At 38.0% G+C, this 22,198-nt stretch overlaps 1 protein-coding gene across 10 annotated transcripts in view; it reads left to right on the forward strand.

The window, feature by feature from the left end:
* The window catches only part of GRIK1 (glutamate ionotropic receptor kainate type subunit 1), a 425,622-nt gene that overhangs the window by 261,674 nt on the left and 141,750 nt on the right, over nucleotides 1–22,198 (forward strand). For all 10 annotated transcript variants that reach the window (XM_082391894.1, XM_082391896.1, XM_082391895.1 and 7 more), the window contains 2 exons: nucleotides 2,306–2,563; nucleotides 12,466–12,647. In XM_082391894.1, the coding sequence (XP_082248020.1) occupies nucleotides 2,306–2,563; nucleotides 12,466–12,647 (440 nt within the window). The remainder of the gene's footprint in view (nucleotides 1–2,305; nucleotides 2,564–12,465; nucleotides 12,648–22,198) is intronic.

Raw genomic sequence — 22,198 nt, forward strand, 5'->3', positions numbered from 1 at the left:
AGTTTACAAGGCATCTTCACATAAATTATCTCTATGTGTTAGATCTCTATCTTCCTCTCTCTGTAGGTCCCTTTCTCTGTCTCTGTCTGTCTCTGTTTCTCTCTGTCTCTCTCTCACACACACACACACTCACACAAAACATTGTTGAATAAATACCCCAGAAAGCCAACCACATTTAAAATCCAAAGAGTTTTTGTGACCTGAAGTACCTGCCATACTTGTAAATTAAACACCCCCAAAACTTCTTAAAACTGGTAATTTGCTGGCAAACAGAATTCAAAAGGATTGATTTTTTGTCAATATTAGCATCCCAGAGCTAAATATTAGCAGGAATCTCAATCCACCACCCACGCTAGATGAAATAATAGTTCATATACTTTCATGCCCTCATTTTTTCTTGCTAACCAATGAAAGCGCATCCAGAAAATGAGCTTCTGAGGACAGTTTTCACTTCTAGCATTTAATACAGAAAATTATGTCTTCATACCTCATGTGATAATTCAGTACCAAAGAGCACAGTGTCAGAAAGTTCCTTGTGAACATTTGCTGTCCCGCAGATATTTGAAATATGGTTCTCAAATATTACTTATTAATTTTTCTCTCTAAATCAAGTCAGATAATTTTGACAAAGCCATATAATTTTTCTACTTATTTTTATTTGTGTGATGGCGTTATGATAAAAATTGACAATTTCATTTATAAATTTTGCTATTATTTAATTCAAATATTCAACTATTGTTTCTTGGCAGTTCCAAATCCCTTTAAACTAGAATTAAAATATAAATTTGAAATGTTTTTACATTTATATTTAATGCCAGCATAAATTTATGTCAGCATAAAATGAGTAGGTACTATTTTACATTGTTATAGAAGATAATCTGTCCCAACATTTCTGGAAGGGAATTTGGTTTATACGTATCAACTGACTTAAAAATATCAATACCCTTTAATTACAGATTTCAATCCACTCAAAGAAAATAATGTAAAATTTAGAGAAAAATATAAGAACTAAGATAAGTGCTTATAATAACCAAAAAATAGGAGCAGCTTAAATATTCAGTATCATAGGACTAGTTAAATAAGTAATGGCATACTCATGGATTAGGCTATTCTACGACACTGAAACTATACTTTTGCAGAATTTGTGATGACTTAGGGGAAAGGGTGTGCTTTTAGCATTAAATTTAGTGTTAAATACAGAAAGCAATGTATCAAACTGTATCTATATCGTGTTCAATTTTTTAATAAATTAGAACACCAAACTATGAATATATATTATCCCAATGATGGAATTTCAGGGCCTTTTTTCTTCCTTACACTTTTCAATATTCTAAATTATCTCAATGTGTGTATATAATCTTATAATGCAAAAAATAAATAAACGTTAAAAATTAATTTTTATGTACATATCTACTTGATTTTGTTTGGCTACATGTTGGCTGATATTGAAATAGAAAGAAACCTGTCCTTGAGCTAGGTCCTTGGGATCTGGTCAGTTCTGCCATTGTCCAGTGGCCCTGACTCGCTTCACTGCCTATGACATTAGTGGGTTGGAGAAAATGTCTTCTAAGATCCCTTTAAGCTATGCTAATCTATTATTCTATAATTAATTAGCTATCAGTATCACTTAACATTCTTTAGCAATTTTTCAATACCCTGGACCTCCTTTCTGAGTTTTGGGAAGGACTGGAACTAAAGCACTTTGCAGCCACCCAGAGAGTCTTCTGAATTCTCTGACCCATTAATATCTTCATTGCCACATTGCCATATGACAGAACTTGATCTATATGACATTCACTTGGCAAATGGCTTAAAGAATAGCTCTGAGTGCTTCTGGGTAATGCCACACGAAGCAAGAGATTTAGACTCCATCTGATTATAAGTAATGAAGTGAGGACTCCCCCGGCAGTCCAGTGGTTAAGACTCAATGCTTCCAATGCAGGGGCTGGGAGTTTGATCCCTAGTCGGAGAACTAAGATCCCACATGCTGCATGGCATGACCAAATTAAAAAGAAAAAAAAAGTAATGAAGTGAGACCAACAACTCATTTTTGTTTGCAGGGAATTGGCCTTGTGATGTGTTGCTAATCATTTCTCCATTTACATCTCCAATATTTAGTATCTCAGGATATTGGAAGTTGGATGAAGCATATTTCCTCAGCATACAGATGGAGAGTGGATAATAGTTTCCAATAGAGAAAATAAGGAGGAACCATGAAAGGGAAGATTAAATTCACAGAACTCTCTCTTTCTCTCCCCTCTTCCCTGCTTTCCCTTTCCACCCCCTCCTTGTCTGTGGACATCAGCATGTGACCAGCTGGCGCTTGGTGTGGCTGCTCTCTTCGGCCCTTCCCATAGCTCCTCTGTCAGTGCTGTGCAGTCTATTTGCAATGCTCTCGAAGTTCCACATATACAGACTCGCTGGAAACACCCTTCAGTGGACAACAAAGACCTGTTTTACGTCAACCTCTACCCAGATTATGCAGCTATCAGCAGGGCGGTCCTGGATCTGGTCCTCTACTACAACTGGAAAACAGTGACCGTGGTGTATGAAGACAGCACAGGTATGGGACTCACACAAGCCCTCACATGACCATGTCTGGTCTGGAAAAAGGGAACCAGAATTTGCTACAGGCCTTGACTCATCAGGCAGAGTGCATGAACATGTTCTTTTATATGAAGCTAATTGAGTATTCTAATTAGGAAATGCCCTGTGTAGCTAATTCCTGTTCCTTTTGGTGAGTTGACCCTTTCTGATGACGCTTTCATCATCAAACTTAAGGTATTATTTTAAAAGAAATATCACCTTATTGATATATGTTGTAATCCAATCTGAATATTAAAGATGTAATTTAATGTATCCAACTCTGTTAAGACTGTGACCACGACTCCATTCTTAAATAATGCAGAGAAAGTTTGAAATTGACCATGAAGTATGATTCCAATTCAATAAGTAGCTACATAAATGCCTTGAAAATTTTCTAAAGTACATACACAGAGGAATACAGTTAGAGGTTGTATCAATAAAATCTGACCATTTCATGGGAAAAGGACTAAGAACCCCAGTAATGAGCCCTTAGTGAAGCTTGCTTTGTTCTGCCTGCTTATTTTAGGATGAAGGACAGACATGGGGTGCTCAGCACCTCACTAGACATTTCTCTGACTCTCTCCCATTTGAAGTTTCTCTCACTGGCGCCTTCCCCCTTTGCCTCCTGTTTACATTTTGAGGTTTGTTGGAGTTCAAGACCCCTTTTATTCAGTTAAATTCTTCCAGTGACTCTTCATTGTCCACATAGGAAAGTCCAATTCTAATTTAAAGCTCTTCACCATCTAACCATTTTCATCTCCATTAACCCAGGCACCAGCTGCTCTACATCCCTGTACTCTCACATCATTTCTTAACCCCAAGTCCATCCCTACTCTTTCTTTCTGAGGCTGTCCCCTCACTTTGGATAATCCTCCACATAACCCCCAAGGTGATAAGCTCCCTCCATGATCACACTCAAATATCATTTCTTTTTAAAGCTCATGGAGACCACATTAAGAGTTAGTAGCACGTTGTAAATATAAGCATTATATCACATGCTTCAATTATCTGCTTAAATGTTTTTGAGACTAGGAATTCCAAAAAGTTGGAATTTTATCTTTTTATTTTTATAATCTGCTGCCTAAGACAGTACTGTTTACTTTCTGAATATTTTTTCTTCAAGAATTGAAATTAGCTCCTTTCCTTAATCTACACATTTGGTAATAAGACTAATAACATTATCAGTGAAAATTAACAAAGCAAAGCACTTTTGAACTTTTTAATAGTATTTCATTTTTTTCACTCGTTTCCACCAAGCACTAGCATTTGCTGTTCCTCAGAGGATGAATAGTGAGCCTCCTCTATTTGGCACTAAATTCTGGTTCCATTTTAAACTGTCAGATAAAAGTGACTATTGTGGTTGGAATTATACATTTATATATTTTCTTATACTTCTCATTTGAGAAAAAAGTGAAGGTAGGTGATTGTATATATAATTTATAAATATTATATTCAAAACAGTCCTACTGGGAAGGATAAGCCACAGGCAGTCATATTTTTAGAACTTCACTTGCTTGCTGTGAAGGAAGAAAATATATTATCAAGTGAACTCCATAAGTATATTTAAAGAGCCTTAAGATATAGATTATATTATATATAGGTATGGTAAGGCCTTCCATGTTGTCTACCTTTGTAAATAGATAATTCCATGAGTTAATAAAATAATACTATTTCTCATTATGTAGTACACTCTATAGCATAATTTTCTCTCAATATTTCTACCATTGCCAGCAATGCTGGGCCATGTAAAAGGAAAACAAATCAATGAATAATATTGAGGCATCTGGATTTAATTTAAGAAAGAGTTCAACTAAAGGTGTGAGCATAATTGTATTTAGAAAAATTATAATTTGCAAAAGGATAACATAAAAGTTGATGTCCTAACCACCCTTTTGATTTCAAGTGATCACCCATAGTTGACAGCCATTTTGCATAAGAGGAAATTCGAACTATCATTTCTATTACCTTTTACAAGAAACTGAAATCTCCTTTCACCCCTGTTAAGTTCACCTGAACTCAGTTGCTCAATATATACTTGCTGAAATTGAAAATCCAAATGAGTTTGTATTTTGCCCATTAAGTTAGAGACGATTCATGTTAAAATGATTTTGCTCCCAAAGACATTAAAATTGTAAATGAATAATCAATTGAGCCATTAAATTGGAACCCAGAGAGTAAACAGGTCAACTGAGATCAATAAAAGCAGACACCTTTTGACTATGAGTGAGTTTAATACTGTTTGACTCAGGGTTTTGGTTGCAGTAATTATCAAGTCATAAAAAGAAAACTTACTAAACCTGAAGGAAAAGAAAGGACTTAGGTGTGCTCAACACCTGCCCTTACACCAGAATTAACTACCCATTAAAGAGCACTTTACTGGGATTTGTTTAGGAGTTTGTGAAATAACCTGAAGCCAGCGCAGATGTCTAAGGGACTAAATGGTCCGTGACTCCCATTGAAGTCAATGGGAGCACTGTGTATGTCTCTAAGGACAAAATCCAAATCACTAAATACTAGCAGGCAGAATTCTGTCCTCTGGAAGAGCAAATGTAGAAAGACCTTAGAGAACTGTCGGAGGGAGTTTTGCCTCACTTCATCTCTCTCTCTGGTGCCTGCATATTCTTCCCATCAGTCACCTACTTCTCTCTGACTCCCTCATTCAGAGGTGACCCTAGGCAATGCGAAATCGCTGCTCATTGCTCATCCCCTCTGCTTCATTAGACCCCTGGTGGAAGCCTGGCTTCTATCCCTTCACACACTACAAAAAGAGCTGAGAAGCTGAGCACCAAATGCAGTGTGGAGAATATTCAACAGTTTCTGCTTTCTCAAGGCTAATTTTAGTGAAATGTAGCCATAGCTGATTTTGTAGAACAGGGACCAGCAAGCTTTTCTCTCAAAAAGGTTACATACTATATAGCTTAAGCTTCATGGGCCATAGTGTCTTGGTCACAACTATCCCACTCTGCTGAGGGAGCAAGAACACAGCCACAGGCAAAATATAAATGAACAGGTATGTTGTGTTCCAATAAACCTTTATTTACAACAAACAAGGAAGCCAGTGTGGTTGGATCAGACTGAGAGGGGAAGGGTGGTGGGGTCAGAGAGGAGGGTCTTCATGATCATGGAGAGCTTTATAGATTATTGGAAGAGCTTTGGTTCCTCATGAAATGGGAAGACATTGGAGAGTTTTCAGAAGAGGAGTGACATGATCAGATTTATACCATAAAAAGATCACTCTGGTCCTTGTATTAATAAAATGTCATAGAGAGGGAAACATAAAATTAGAGGCTACTAGAGAAATCAAGGCAAGAGATGAAGGCGATAGCAACAGAGGAGTAAGAAATGGTAAGATTCTGGAAATATTTTGATGTTGAGCTGGAATAATTCTCTCAGGGGTGGAGGCTGGGTGAGAAAAATAGAGGAGTTAAAGATGACCCTAAGCTTTTTGGCCTGAGCCAAAGGATGGAGTTGTCATTGCCTGAGATGGGAAATGGATAAATGGACATAGTTTGGAGAAATAAGGCTATCAGGAGTTCAGTCATGAATATGTTAAGTTTGATTTTGCAATGTCTACTAGACATCCCAAAAGAGGCAATGAATAGGCAGTTAATATATGACTCTAGAGTTCAGGAATGTGGTGTAGGCTGGGGATACAAAATTGGGGGTCCTCAGCATATACATGGGACTAGATGAGGCCATCAGAGAAATGAGTTCCAGCCAGATGTGTTCATAACACATAGTACTTAAGAGAGATTTTTTCATCCACCATTGCCTTAAATCATTTTTCTCCACACACCAGAGCCATGAGATTTATAAAATGTAACCTACCATAAAGAACTATTATCTGTCACTTACTTAAAACATAGTCTCAAAGCTTTACAATGAGGATTCATTTGAGATAAGATTAATATACATAAAAATGTCAGTGATTGAAAGAAACATTAAATCCAGAAAGAAAACCCAAGAAAAATGACAACCACAAAAATCACAATAACTAAATTCTTGAAGTGCTGACTGATTGCCATGTATTGTTATAGTTATTTTATATAATTAACTCATTTAATATGCTCAACCACCCTGTAAATAAGTGCAATAGCTACTCTTTGGGCTATATTTAAATAGTGACTTAGATTTGTTATGCTTATTATATTTTCCTTCATTTCCCCATAGAAAATAAAAAGAATATATTGTTCAGAACCAGGAATCTTGACAGAGCCCTAAAATTTAGACTTGAAGAAAATTAAATATTTTGACATAGGCAATTAAGTCAAAATGTAAACAATCAGTGCCAAGTAAAAGAATAAGTGAATCGTTTCACCTTAGCAATCACAATTCACACCTCTGTGTTGTTATGATGACTCATGCTAGCCAAAACACTCTACTACATGCCCTCCCACAATTCCGCCTGAAATAGTTGGAGAATGAAAAGTCCTTGGCACTCAGCACCAACAAGATATACATTATAGTTCCCTTTCTTCTGCCCTTTCTCTTTTTTACCCTTCCTATTTACCCACTCCAGTCTCCTGACCAGAACCTTATCAAATTTTCAGACTTCTGCTCAGAAAACCAATCTTTAGATATTTCATGGTGGTTTATTATTTTTAGCTACCATTGATATTGGCCAGAATTTAGGACCAAAACATACTGGTAGAGCTAAATGCAACACAGTTAATCTCAAATATTTTGACTAGATTCTTCTATGAGGCTCTTTGAGATCAAGGAACACGATTTTCCTTTTGGGAAGTCTTTAGCCTTTTTTGATGCACTTTTGCAAAATCGTATGTATGGAGATCTGCACTTAAAAGTGCTGTATTTCCACAGGTAATTCACTCACTTACCCATCTCCTTTTCTCAGTTCTGATTTTTTTCCTCCCCTCTGGAGGGTATATAGATCCCCTTAAGAATCTTATTAGATTTGGATACATTAATATACCAACAGGTTTGTGAAATGCCATTTTGCATGTTTCCAAGTTCAAATGAAGATGAAATTAACATTTAAAATATGCGATCTTATCTTTGGGTCCCAGTGGTTTATTACATTCATTTTTATGACATCAAATCCACTGTTGTGGTACAATGAAAAGGGAATTGGACTAAGACTCAAGAAAATCTAGGTACTTTTCATTTGAACTGCTGCTCATTAAATATAACTAAAACTGTCCAGAAATGGATTGAGTTGCAAAAAGTGAGGTAGAGAATTTCTCGAACCAAGAGGTGTTCAGCAGCAGCTGTGTAGTGGGAATTCATGCATCAAGTAGGGGCTTGACCTTTAAGGTCTCTTCCAATTTCTGGCTTCTGTAACTCATTTTCAAGGCCAATCCAAACAATTAACCTCACTGTGCCTCACTTTCCTTACTGTAAAACAGCACTGACACCTACTCACCTCAGAGGTATATTCTGAGGTTTACTGAGCTATTTATAAGACATGTAGGATACTTCATAAAAAGGGGCAATGCAAATAGCAAAGTTTACTATTATTTAAGGAGAAGACAGGGAAAATTTTAAACAGCTACTGGAAATAGCATGTTCTTTTTTTCTCCTCCATATGCTCCACCTGTTCCCAGAGTCAACGTGCATACAAATCAGCACTTTTCTGTGTCATATCTGAGTGCGCAGAGTAGATAGATGGCCAAAGAAAGAGTTTAGGATTTGAGCACTTTTGAACGTTATCTCTACCTGCAGAGTCCAGATCAAACTCATGTGAAATAAACAGGCTCCTTGCTCTCAAGCACTTTTCAAACCAAGGGTGCAGTTTCCAATTGCATTACTAGAGGTGGGAGTGGAGGAAGGAGGCTCATGTTTTGTCTTTTTATTAAGAAAGATTTGAACTTAGAGAAAAATGGCAAGAAATGTACAATGAACTCCTGTACATCCTGCATCTAAGTTCAGAAATTGTCATCATTTGGCCACATTTGCTTTAATGTTCTATGCATCTCTCAATATAACAACAACAACAACAAGTAGTAGTATTGTTGATTTGAAAGTGGCAGACAGCATGACCATCTTACCTCTAAATACATTAGTGTATATTTCCTAAGAACAAGGACCTTCCTTTTTATAACCACACTACACTTATCAAACACAGGAAACTTAACACTGATACAGTTTTTAACATCTGTATTAATATTAATGTCTATGTAGATATATATGATATTCTAGTTTCCCTAATTGTCCCAATTGCAGTTTTTTTGAATCTAGGATCACTCATTGCATTTAGCTGTCAGGACGTTTGAGTCTCCTTTGGTCTAAAGCAGTCTGACCTTCCCTTGTCTTTCATGATCTTCACATTTTTGAAGAGTCCATACCAGTTTTACTGTAGAATGTCCCTCTATTTGGTTTGTTTAGTTGCCTCCTTTTCTGCATTTCATTTTTAAAGTGTCTCTCCAGCAGTGGACTAGAAAATCCATCACCATTGCCAGGTTTGCAGGCACCCTTACCATTCTCTGCAATTGGAATCCCATCCTAGAAGCACTGGGTCACTCTGGCAGGGCTGGCATCCACACACAGGAGGGCCATTAGCAAAGTTAGGAATTGTGCCTACATCAATTTTCTTTCCCTGAAATAACGACTTGTTTAAAGACAAGTTTTAACTTTTTACAGTGAAGTGTAATGGATTGCTGGATTGACGGATTGCTGCAAAATGCAAATAAAAGGGAAAGCTTTCTCTAAATTTTGTCTCCTGTGGACTAAAAAGCCTTTCTAATTGTAAATTCTGTGATGTTTGCTAATGAAGGCAGCAAAGCTTTTTTAAAGCAAACAATTGCTTCGGAAGAGAAACGTAAACCTCCCTGTTTCTTGCTCTTTGTACTTTCTACATATTGGGTCTGTAATCTTTAAATCTGCTGATCTCCTCCTTTCCTGAGGCCAGTTCACCTGCATATGGACAAAATGAGAAAATTAGGGCTTAGTAGTGAGTTTTTCTGAAAGGTAAATTTAGTCCAATTAAAAACTAGTCTTTTGTACTGAGTTCTCCTTTCTCCTCTACTGGTATTAAAATAACTTTCTTTTGTGAAACAATTGTGGAAGTTCACAGTTACTTTTTTTGAGGCGGGAACCTGTTTATTAATGGCTTCATTTGCCAAATAAAGGCTGAATGTTTTATGCTGGTCCAAATTTTTTTAATTTTTTTCTCTATTTATGCAGATATTTATTTATATAGTTAGTTAGTCATTCAGTCAGTTAGTTAGTTGATCTTAAATCTCAAAGTCAGGAGGAGCCACTGATTTGATGAAAAGAGCCCTAGCTTGGGGAGTCAGAGGTGGACCTAGCTTTAAACCCTGGATCTGCCACTTAATAACCTTACACAACCTTGATCAATTTGCTCCAGCTCCCGTCAGCCTCAGGTCATAGTTTATCAAATTAAGTAGTAAGTGATGCCCCATGCATAATACAAGATTCGATGGGATGAACTCCTTCTGTGGGCTGTGAGGACCTTAAAGCAAGATGTGTTCATGTTGTATTTCCAGCACTTAACATGGGACTTGGCATAGAGTGAACATCCAGAAAATGTTTTCCCATAAAAATGAATGAATGAAGGGAGAGAATGTATTCAACTTTAAATGCCATTAACATGTGTCTAAGTCATCATAATAGGAAGATGCACTTCAAGATTGACATTACATTTAGCAAAGAACAAAAGAGCAATTTATTGCAGCATATGAAATGTACTTCTTAAATATTTTTCCCATTTTATTTAAAGGCCACGTTGATCTCCCTTGTGGTCATGCTCAAAAAAAAAAAAAAAAAAAGGAAGCGATTGCAAAGCAGGAGGGCGATAGGAAAAAAACAAACAAATACACAATAAAAACAAGAGAGACTCACAAGCAGCCTGGAGTAAAGAAGAAAGGAGAATAGGTACCTCTTTCTACTTTTTACCTATCTTATCAAACAATGCAAAGCTATATCTGGTCCCTCAAGCACCAACAATTTGTATTTGTAAGGCATGATGCTGACATGGAAAGACTGAGTGCTAGACTCACAGGCAGTTTGAATCCATGGCTCCTCCTATCTTTGTAACCCTGAGTAAGTTACTTAATTGCTCCAAGCCTTGGTTTTCTTACTTGAAATTATGAAGATGATAACCCTTGCTTCATTGGGTTATTGTTAGGATTAACAGATACACAAATCCATGTGCTCAGTTTTCTTCCATTAGGGCGCATCAGTTGCTCAGGACAAGTGATTCTGGAAGTAAGAGGACAAGTGACTCACTGGTACTTGGGAGCCTTCAGCCACACTTGTTGATTTGAAAAGAAGCAAGAACCCAGGAAGTCTATCATTCTAACAATTTCTATTTTTATGTTAAAGAAATTAAAAAGGATAATGAGGGCTTCCCTGGTGGTGCAGTGGTTAAGAATCCACCTGCCAGTGCAGGGGACACGGGTTCAAGCCCTAGTCCGGGAAGATCCCACGTGCTGCGTAGCAACTAAACCCGTGCACCACAACTACTGAGCCTGCGCCCTAGAGCCCGCACGCCTAGAGCCCGTGCTCTGCAACAAGAGAAGCCACTGCAATGAGAAGCCCGCGCACCGCAACGAAGAGTAGCCCCCGCTCACCTCAACTAGAGAAAAGCCCTCATGCAGCAACAAAGACCCAGTGCAGCCAAAAATAAAATAAATAATTTTTTTTAGAAAATGATAATGAGCACTAAATCTTGATACGGTTCTACAACTCCTTCCTTCCTTACCCTGGTCCATTTGACTCTGAAGAGTAGCTTACTCACAAATTTACTGTATTTCAGGACCACACCTACCCAAGGTACAGAGGAATCTTATAACATCTTAGACACAAAAATGTAGCTTCTAGGGAAAACAAATAATTAAATAAATAAAAAAAGAAAATAAAAGAAGTGCATCAAGTCCAGAGGTAGCTGGCATCCATGCTGTATCTTGCACAGTGCACACCACAATTTTTATCTGAATAGTGATAAAGCTTAATATTTCCTATTGATTACTTGAAGCTGACACATCCTGAAGGCACAGACTGTGTAATAAAAAATATTCAATTTTCCAATGGTAGTCCTTGAGTAAGAGCCAACATCATGCAGTGTAGCGAACACCAGTTAATATTAGGGGAAATAGGATGGAGGCTTCATATAGCTATTGGTCTTGCCCTACTAAAGCACTTCTATTAAAAATTGGTGCAGTTCGGTGGATTCATATTTGTGGTGAATTAAACATTCTTCATCAAGTTAGTTGGCTATATACACTTTCCTACAATTACCAATGGTGAATTTTTAAATAATTTGTTTCTGCCCTTATTATCATAATCTTTTAAAATTCTATTGTCTTTTCTTTTAAATCAAGAAAGTATTTTCCCATTCAATGTTCAATTATATTAGAAAGAAAATACAATAAGCCATTTATAAATAGCTTATATGGCAGGAACTGGAAGATTATATAGAACAGTCCAACCAATTAGCTGGTAAACAGTATGTTATATATAAGTACTTGCTGAAAGGTTTACAGAGGTTTATAGCCCCAAGAAATTCTAGTGTTCTATTGGTTTTCTTTAAAGTGAATGGGTGTTATCCATTTCAAAAAGCATCTTTGGAAACTTCAAGCAACTTTTTGTTTACAAAAGTTTTACAGTATTGACTTAATTTGTTAAAGGTTTGTGGTGAAAGCTGGAGAGGACAATTGCATTCTAAAAAATTCAGAATCCTCTTGGGAAAATTGTGCTTCCAGCCACACATACCCACAAAAGAAAAATACAGTATAATCCATATAGAAAGAGGAATGACAAATGAGAAGTCAATAATGTAACCTTTAGGTACATGGCCTCTTGATACATTTTGGGAATGATATGAGTTTGCCTATAATTGGCAATAAACAAATACTTTGGACAGAACAGTTTGTTGCATGATTGAATGTCATTTTCTAGGTCTCATTCGTCTGCAAGAGCTCATCAAAGCTCCCTCCAGATATAACATTAAAATCAAAATCCGCCAGCTGCCCTCTGGGAATAAAGATGCCAAGCCTTTACTCAAGGAGATGAAGAAAGGCAAGGAGTTCTATGTGATATTTGATTGTTCACATGAAACAGCCGCTGAAATCCTTAAGCAGGTAAGAGGGGTAGGAAGGAGGTAAAAATGTTGGGGGACAAGTTAATTTATCTTTCTCAGACATGCCATCTGGTTTCACTTAGTGCAGCGTGATAAAATGACAGCAGTCCAGTTTAGGCTGAAGATTGCAGATTTCAGAACCCTTTTAAAGAGTCATAGGGCTCAGACTTTTTTGAAGCCACCTGTTCGTACGTAGTTGTAGATGTGTGGTCTTGTGTACATACTCGGAAATATATAGATACTGCCAGCAGAGATTGAGAGGAGAAGAGTATCATTTCAAGTTGATTAAGCATCTCTTCTTTTATGTCTTTTGAAAAAACCAAGCTAGATTTCATTTACACAATGCCTGACTTGTCCTAAATATATCTTCCTCATGGCAAGACCTCTTTTGTCAAACATGCAAAATTCCAAGCACAGTGAAAAAGGGGCATGGAGAGAGTCACGGAAAAGATGCCTCTCTCTTCTAATTTGTTACAGACAATGAGCTGCCATGCATTAATCTCCACAGATAATGTAGGTGGAAACAATAAATTGTGAAATCTTATATAAATGAAAGATCTTAATAACATTAAGAATGATAACAACAGAGTTAATACTTTCTGGGCACTTCAAGATATAGCACTGGTCTTATGTCTAAGAAAGAAAACTCAGAATCAAAATAAAAAATAGATTAAAAATAAATTTAAAAAAAAAAAGATTAAACCTAGACTCGTGGTTCTCAACCCAGAGTGATTTCACCCCTCAGAAACTTCTGTCAATGTCCGGAGACATTTCTGGTTGTCACATTGGGGATGGTGGCACTTTACTGACAGCTAGCAATTAGAGGTGCTGCTAAACATCCTATAGACACAGGATCCCACCCCACCCGACAACAAAGAAATACGTAGCCTAAAATGCCAATACTGCTGAGGTTGAGAAACTCTAGCATAGACAGAGAAAATGGGAAAGGCAAGCCAAATGTTTAAAATAGAAGCATTAATAAAAAATCAGGGGATTGAATTTGGGAGAAAGTAGGAAAAAAATAGCCAGGTTATATTTACTTGGCCTAATGTGTGTCTCTCTGTATTTAAGTGGTTACTGTGGCATGAGGCAATGTTCTTACCTAAAATGGCACAAGGTGTTATTACACTCCCTAGTTTAAAATATCTGGGGTGTGCTGTGGGGTTGACTGGTAATGGGCACTAATTTCACAAGTAGACCAACCCCTCCATACAAATGCAGAACTGTGGGTTTCTGAATCACTTAGAAGAGCTCTCTGGGTGCAGTCATCCAGCCTGACTCTCCAGTGCTATATCTCACACTGGAAGGCCATTTCTCGGAAGCCACTGAGCCATAGAACATATTTTAAATTGTGGTTGAAAACAATCATAGATGTCATCAAGGCTAATCCTCTCACTTTATAGGAGATAAAATAACTTTCCCAGAGTGACACAGCCAGGAACGGAACTGAGCCTCCTTTATCCCATCTGATGCTTTCTCCACTGTGACACGTTGTTTCTCCAGTTAGGCAGACTATCTGTTACTTACTTCTAGACTATAGTTGCATTAACAAGTCTTTAGATATTATAAGTACCTCTCAGTAAAGAAAGCAAGCATGCTGCAGTGATGTCAGCAACTAAAGAACTTGAAAGGTGAATAAATATAATCAGCTGCTCTTTATCTTAAGGCTTCATTTGAGAATTTAATACAGTCATTAAAGTGTAATGGAGTGTGGACCAGAACTGAGAAAAACACCCAGATTTTATGCGTAGCCCTCAAAATGCAAAAAAGTATCCCTTCCCAAGAATCTTTCATAACAGAAGCTAGTGACTTCTGTTACATTTAAGAGAATGATTTGCTGATGAGGCTTCTCTTAGTTAGAAATCTACTTGGCTCACATAACTGGTCATATCTCTCCCAAAGGGCAGGCTTGGAATAGGCAAGGGAAGTGCCTGATGGCCATGGGCAGCGGCTGCTAGAGTTTCTCCTGTATTTTGATAAATGTGGATATAAAATTCCTTTGATGTAAGTGGTTCTTTCCTTGTGGCATAGAGATTATGTCATTCAAAGGAAAATTAAAAAAAAAAAAAAAAGACACAGAAAATCATCTAAGAGAAGCCCTCTCAAGAAATGTCTGGCAGGGGCAAGGAGGAATAGGATTAGTTCCACTTTGCACAAGCCATTGACACAAACATTTTTCTCCATCCTGTCTTACCATGTTTTATCTTGTGTTTGCTTTTCCTAATCACATGAATGGTATGATTGGCTGTGAAGCTTGGGGGAAGTGACTAAAAGACAGTTCATCCCCTCTTTGCTCTAGACCCATGATCTGAAAAGATTGGGAGGGGAGGAGAACCTTTTTAAAAGCTTCCAGCATGAAACCCTTACCTTACTGCATGTGAAAGAACTATTGCTCATTTTGAAATCACAGCAAAGGATCCAGGTTGGCTTAATGGGCTTCATTTGGATCTCCAAGAGGCTGTTATGGTTTGAAAAGTTATAATGAAGACCTCAGGACTTTCTATTCTAGTCAAGATGAGGCACTAGTACTCTGTGTGATTCAATTTTAACTTGCTCCATTAGTCCTGGACAACAACATGTAGAAACTCTTTCAGAGACCTTTCCTGAATCTGTCTGCGGAGTGTCTCTAGGGGGTCTGAGGGTTCAGGAGTTCAGGGTTCTGTTGCCAGCCACCGCTCAACCAACCTCTTTCTCCCAAGGGAAAGAAAGGAAGGAAAGAGACTTATCTCTTTTACTGAGGTACCAAAGATAGTGTCTGGCACCCTGTACGTCATCTCATGTCATCTCAGTTTATCCTGAAGTAAATTTGGTATTCTCACTTCAGAGCTGAGAAAGCTGAAGCTTAGATAGGTTAAGTGCCTCCTACAAGGTCACTCTCTGAATAGCCAGCCTGCCCTATGATCTCAGATCCTGAATGTCTACTTTACCATAAGGGGCCCCCATTTCATAATGGATAACCATTCTGAACTAGGCTTCCAGAAATGTCTGGGGAAAACACAACCACTTGCTGCTGGTCTCCTTTAGATGAAATTAATATTAATAGCTTTTACTTCTTTGGTGACTAAAATCACTGCTGAGAAAATTTTCTCTGCCAGGTCAACATGTCTTTCTTCTCATGCATATTTCCCATTATTTCCCTGTACTTTCCTGCACCTTCATCATATTTTACTACTTTTTAATGATTCTTAAGAAAAAAGAAATCAAATGCACTTTAAAGAAGATATTTGACATTTATCTAAAAGTAAAAATCGGGGAAAAGTCTATAATTATTCTTGGGCATGATAATCACTTCAGCAAAGTGATTATTTCTATTCATATTGAACAAGTACTATATGATGAGAATCTGAAAAGTTATTTCCCCAAAATTAGTTAGAAATTCAAATGTCAAGACTTGATTAGGCTACAGGGGAGCACAGCTCTCATAAGAACAAATGGCCTTCGTGAATTTCTGCAGTCTGAGAGTGGCCCTGAAAACCAGCAGCATACACATGGGACCCGTCAGGTCATTCCATGTCTTCTTCTCTCCCTGTCCATCCATCACCTCCCAGCAGGCATCCTGCTGCTTTTAGAGGATGCTGATCTCTCCTTAACCTGCCTTTAATGTGGAAATCCCAGGTCCCCAGCTCCTCCTCACTCCCACATCCCCCAAGTCCCTCTGTCTTCCCACTGACTCCTCACCATCCACCACACTTGCACCTTCACTCACTCCTACTGAGTATGATTATCCCAAGAGAGTGGCTGATGACAGACAAATTTAAGGATGAGGCACGGGGTAATTCCCTGGCAGTCCAGTGGTTAGGACTCTGCACTTCCACTGCAGGGGAACTAAGATCCTGCATGCCACACAGCGCAGACAAAGAAACAAGAACAAAAACAAAACAAATAAAGATGAGGCACAGGGTAGGATGACTCTAGGTAGGGAATTCCTAACATGTGCCTAGTGCCATGCTGGCTGAGAAGCAACTATATCCTTTAATTGACATAATAATCATTGATATAATTAGTACTATCTTTTTTTTTCTGGAAATGAAAATTGAAGCTCAGGGACAGTGTTAATTTTATCTACTGAGCATGCTTTTAATGCAAAAATCTGTGGCCTGCATGATGTGACCCATCTACCCCCTCCAGCCTCCCTGCCAGCCTCCAGCTTCCAATACACTATTTCAAGGGCACTCTGCCTGGTCATGTAACATGCCCTCCTTTCCCTACTTTAAGGTCTTTGCACTTGCAGTTGCCAACACCTGGAACATCCTTTTCCAAAGTCTGCCTCACCTAAGCCTTCATGATTAACTCTTGGGAAATAAAGAAGAAGAAACTATTTTCTCATACCTTATGACCTTGCACTCTACTTAGTTGCTCTGTAACCCTAATAAAAATCTATAATTAATTGAGGACATTGATTCATTTGTTATCTCTATCCCTACTATACTGTAAACTCCAAGAGGATGGGAGCTTTCTTTGTCTTGTTCTCCCAAATCCCCAACATCTATTACATTATTTGACACACAACGAGTGACCAATACATCTCTGTTGAATGAATAGATGAAATGAATGATCCAAGAACTGTGCTTAGAAGCTCTTAATCAGTAATCTCCCAAATCACGTTTCTTCCACTCCACTCAGTATGCTGAACTCTCAACTCTGCCAAGCACATATGAACGAGTCATCCCTCTGCGCCTCAGTTTCCTCAAAAGGAAGGTTCCATTCAACCCTGAAATTCTGTATTATTAAGAACTGTAATGCACTTGAGCTAATGATTCTCCTTCCTGAAAATAAATTTGCCTCTTTGGAGAACTGCAGAGTCGTTTTCAAATCCTGTAATAGGATTGAGAAAGCAGGTCACTATTTCAAGCATAGTGAAACCTAATGGTTCTCTGATAGGGAGGGAAGGGATGCAGTAGTGTTTCATCTAGCAGGGAAGCTGCTTCAGGGCTGGGCCAATTCCCTGAGCTAGAGAGTGGCCAGTGGATGAGCATGCACATACTGTTTCTGACTCAGGAAAACTGCTGTCTTGTTTACATGAACAAGTGCATCAGAGGGGAGATGTTTTTCCTCTTACAACACTCGTGGCAATGAGCATTAAGCTATAATTGAGCCATTAGCCTCCATAGAACATTTTAGTACCAAAATATTTTGTAGAATTATATTGCATTTTCTCCTGTCAACATTTGTGTGCTTTTGTTTCTTTCTTTTTTTTTTTTCGTTTGTTTCAATTAACATAAAAACAAGACCAGGCAGAAAATGTGTTTTTTAAACGCTTGGCTTCCCTCTGCTAGGAAGTGCAATGGCAATGCTGATTAATCAAATAATTTTGTGCATGGATTTTTTTTCCCCATATAAGTTATGCCTAACATCTCTGACCAAGACAAGCAGAGGTAGTTAGATGGGTTTCATTTCATGTTTTCACAGGACAGAAATACCATTAGCCTTCATCTCTTAGGACAGAAAACATCAAGTCAAGCAGTACAGCTGTGATGTGCTAAAAGGTTGCAAATCTGTGTTTGGAAACTGCACCAGCTAAGTCATATCCCCAAGTCTGTTATTTCTAATCATAAACACATAAAATAAGCCAAAGACCTTAGGGCTACCTTTTACTCAACACTTACTATGTTCCAGGCACTGTCCTAAGCAAATGAAATGCATCACTCATTTAATTTTTATGAGAAAATTCTGCATACAAGAAACTGACAGATTTCAGAGAGATTTTGTAACTTGCCCAAAGTCACAGAGCCAGCAAGTGGCTAGGCTGGGATTTGAAACTTATCTCAGGATTTAAAAGGAAAAGAATGTATCCTATTCTGCTACTGTTATGTACACCAAGAAGTCAACTGATTCTACAAGTAATGGAACCTGGAACACATTTTAGTTAAGCTTCATATTTCTTGGATGCGTTATTTCCTTTGATTCTCAAACATCCAATCATTTCTAGTTTACACAAGTTCTCAAGAAATGTTGTTTATATTGAAGCCAAGTAGCGAATGTGGTGGGGACATGGTAAAGAAATTCATTTATTTCATTCAACACATATTTGTTGAGCACTGATTGAAGGTGATAAAGATACAACAATGAAAACAACAACAAAACCCCAAATCCCTGCCACCTTAAGGCAAAAAGAGACCTTGAAAATGAATGTCACAAGAGTTTAGCTGTCTAATGCCAATTTACTGGTTGGAGACCATAAGCTAATTTCTAAAGCAGTAGGGAACTGTGACTAGCGTCTTAGACTGAAAGTTGGGAGATGCAGTTGCAAACTCTGCTCTTCCCCTAATAGGATAAAATAAATGCCATTTATTGGGTAGTCATTGTGTGCCAGAATAGGCTATGTATTTGACTGAAGTGTTATCTTTTTACTGCCTCAAAATATCCCATGTTACAAATGAGAAGAATGAGGTTCCAGAGCATACACTAGATGGCAAGGCTGGAATTTCAAACCAGGGTCTAATGTGTCTCTGATCTGAGTTTCATAGCCCGTCTTAATATGCTACTTTGAGCGAGTCTGTTTATTTTTCTGAGACTCAGTCACCTCACCTGTAAAATAGGATTGTTGGATTAGATTCTAATTGTTGCTAAGTTTCCCTTCAGCTCTGAGCGTCCATGCATACAAGCGATCAAGAATCCTCTTACTAGCGTCTAGACATAAAGAACTAGCACATTGCCTTGTACTTAGTAGGCTTTCAAAGAAATGGGGAAATAATTAAGCAGTTCATTCTTTTTTAAGGTTTTTTAGAGCCCTTTGGTAGTCTTTGAGATACTTAATTGATGAGAAGTTCATTACTTTGGATAAATACTGACAATGTAATCATGATGAATCTCAGTTTATACTAACTGGATGATAATTTGCAGTTTGTTATATAATTTTTTTGGCAGCACATTCTTATTCTAACTATGTTTCTCTCAGGCTGATATTAAAATCTATTTACATTTCCTGAGCACATAGTTAGTTTGGATTGTAAGGAGCAGTTCATAGATATGAGTATGTTATTAATATACACAAGAATTAATTGACCTCTATGAATAATCAAAAATTTACTGAAAGGGTTTGCAATTTGTTTGTATTCTTAGTGTACAAGATGCCCTTCCGAGGATGCTCTAAAACCTCCAGTGAGTAGATTTGGAAAAGGACTTAGATTTGTTTCAATCCGAATTGAGAGGCAATAAAAATCACATATATGCCTCAGAAATGCTCTAATGCTTAATTCCAGCTACATCAAAATTTGGCTGTAATAGGCAATAAGAGAAATTATCTTTGCAAGAGAAGTGGGGGTAATTTAAAAGGAATCATGTAAGGAATCTGAAGATGTGTATAACAAAAAGCATGTCTTAAGCCTGTAGCAGGATCAGTGATCCTCAGCTCTATTCAAAATTTTGAGGATGTCTGTGCCCCTCGGTGTGACTTTCTCAGGGGAAAAGATCCATAGCTTCTATCTGATTCCCTAAAGAAGGCTGAAGACTGAAGTAGGTTAAAAATCAATTCATTATGTTAACCATACCTGTGTCTTCAACCTTTCATAAATGCAAGATTTTACCAAAAAGATCCCTCCACCCTACTTTCCCCATGACTGTTAGCCACATCCTTTCTGTTATAAGCATGACCCTGTAAGATCTAAATTTCACCATTTATTCAGTTGACATGTATTGGCTGTTTTCTATGTGCTAAAGACTGTGCCAGGGTAAAGGAAGAATAAAGTACTATGAAAAACTTCAATGTATTGAATGAGGTTTAGTAGAGGACTTAGTTATTTGTTCTTTGCTGCATCTGTAAAATGGGAATGTCATAGCCCATAGCTCATGCTGTTTTGAGAAAACTTAAATGTGACAATGCCTATAAGGCACTAAGCAGCCCACCACTGATGCATGAAGTATCCCACATGTTACGGATTAGCATCATCAGTATTATTAGTGATATGGTATCTAGGCAAAACTACAAGAGTGATACAGTGCTTACCAATCCTAACTCTATCACTGCGTCACCTCCTCCACCATATCACAATAGTGGTTCCCAAACCTCCTTTCAGTCTGAATTACCAAGTCTCCCAACCTTATGAGGATCTCATCTGATGTCATTCAATCTCCATGCCAGACTTAACATATTGCTTCTTCCTCCTCATCCTTCCTCCCACCAACCAGAAATACCATTCGATTACTCAAGCCAGAAACCTGGGAATGTCCTTGACTCTCCCTCACCTTTCTTATTTATTAGTTACCAAATGTTGTAGATTCTGCCTTCTAACTATATTTCAGATTCTACCTCCTTTTCTCCATCACTTTCATCATCTTCCTCCTGTGCTAGAACAATTGATCTCTCCGTCACAAGTCCTCTCCCTCTCTTTTTCTCCACCCAGCCTCCATGTGGCCTCAGAAACTGTTCATTTTAAATAAAATATCTGATCTTACCCCTCTCAAGTTTGAAATTCCTGATTGCCCGCCCCACCCCCTTATTGCCTTAAGTATAAAGCCCGCATTGTTTAGCATGTCATGCAAAGCCCTAAGCACCTTGTGTCCACTGCCATTATAACATCAAGCACACAAAAATATCTATTATTATGTGTATCACACAATTTTAACAATTGCATTACAATTTTTTTTACAAACTATCCTTTCCTTTTTTTTTTAAAGTAGTACTTTTTTTTTTTAAAACTTTTCTGAAGATTTAAATTTATTTATTTATTTATCTATTTATTTATTTATTTTTGGCTGTGTTGGGTCTTTGTTGCGGTGCGCGGAGCTCTCACTGAGATGCCCCTCCCTTCCCGTTGCGGAGCATGGGCTTCAGGCGCGCTGGCCTCAGCAGCTGCAGCGTGCAGGCTCAGCAGTTGTGGCGTAGGCGCCCAGTTGCTCTGCAGCACGTGGGATCCTCCCGGACCAGGGCTCAAACCCGTGTCCCCTGCATTGGCAGGCGGACTCCCAACCACTGTGCCACTGGGGAAGTCCCAAACTATCTTTTCTTCATGAAAGCTGACCCCATTAAAGAGACTGAAGTTCCTCCTGAAAGATCACTAAAGGGATTTAAAATTAGAATCTAATTAATTCTAATATCTAAAGAGATGTTGTAATAGAAGAGCTATGTAGGTCTGAATTCCTGACAGAAGGAGGAGAAGTGAGTGAGGCTCCTCATAATACCTGCAGCATCATCCATGGTACAACCTTTTATAATGGGGTCCAGCTCTCTGAACAAGAATAGAGGGGCAACTTATCAAGCTCTCTTGGCTTGATGGATTCATTCCTTAAGATAAATTCCTGTCCTTCTAACTTTGTCCTTCTAACTTTGCTCTCACTAAAGAACCATACGCTTTTATTTGAGTTCTCAAAGTACAGAAGGACTTTGTACAAATTACTGACTTTCCTCCCACATATACCTCCTATTATAAATATAGCACAAAGAGCCCAGGATTGAAATCAAACCTGGGCTCAAGTACTATAACTATACTCACATCTATAAATTGAGGATAACACTTCCTCCCCAACAGTAGATAAAGAACCTATCACAGCAGTGGACATGTTGTAGCACTCATCAAATAATAGTTTTGATCATTATTGTTATGCCTTTAAAAT

This window comes from Balaenoptera borealis (assembly GCF_965194805.1).
Source record: "Balaenoptera borealis genome assembly, chromosome: 5".
Taxonomy (NCBI): domain Eukaryota; kingdom Metazoa; phylum Chordata; class Mammalia; order Artiodactyla; family Balaenopteridae; genus Balaenoptera; species Balaenoptera borealis.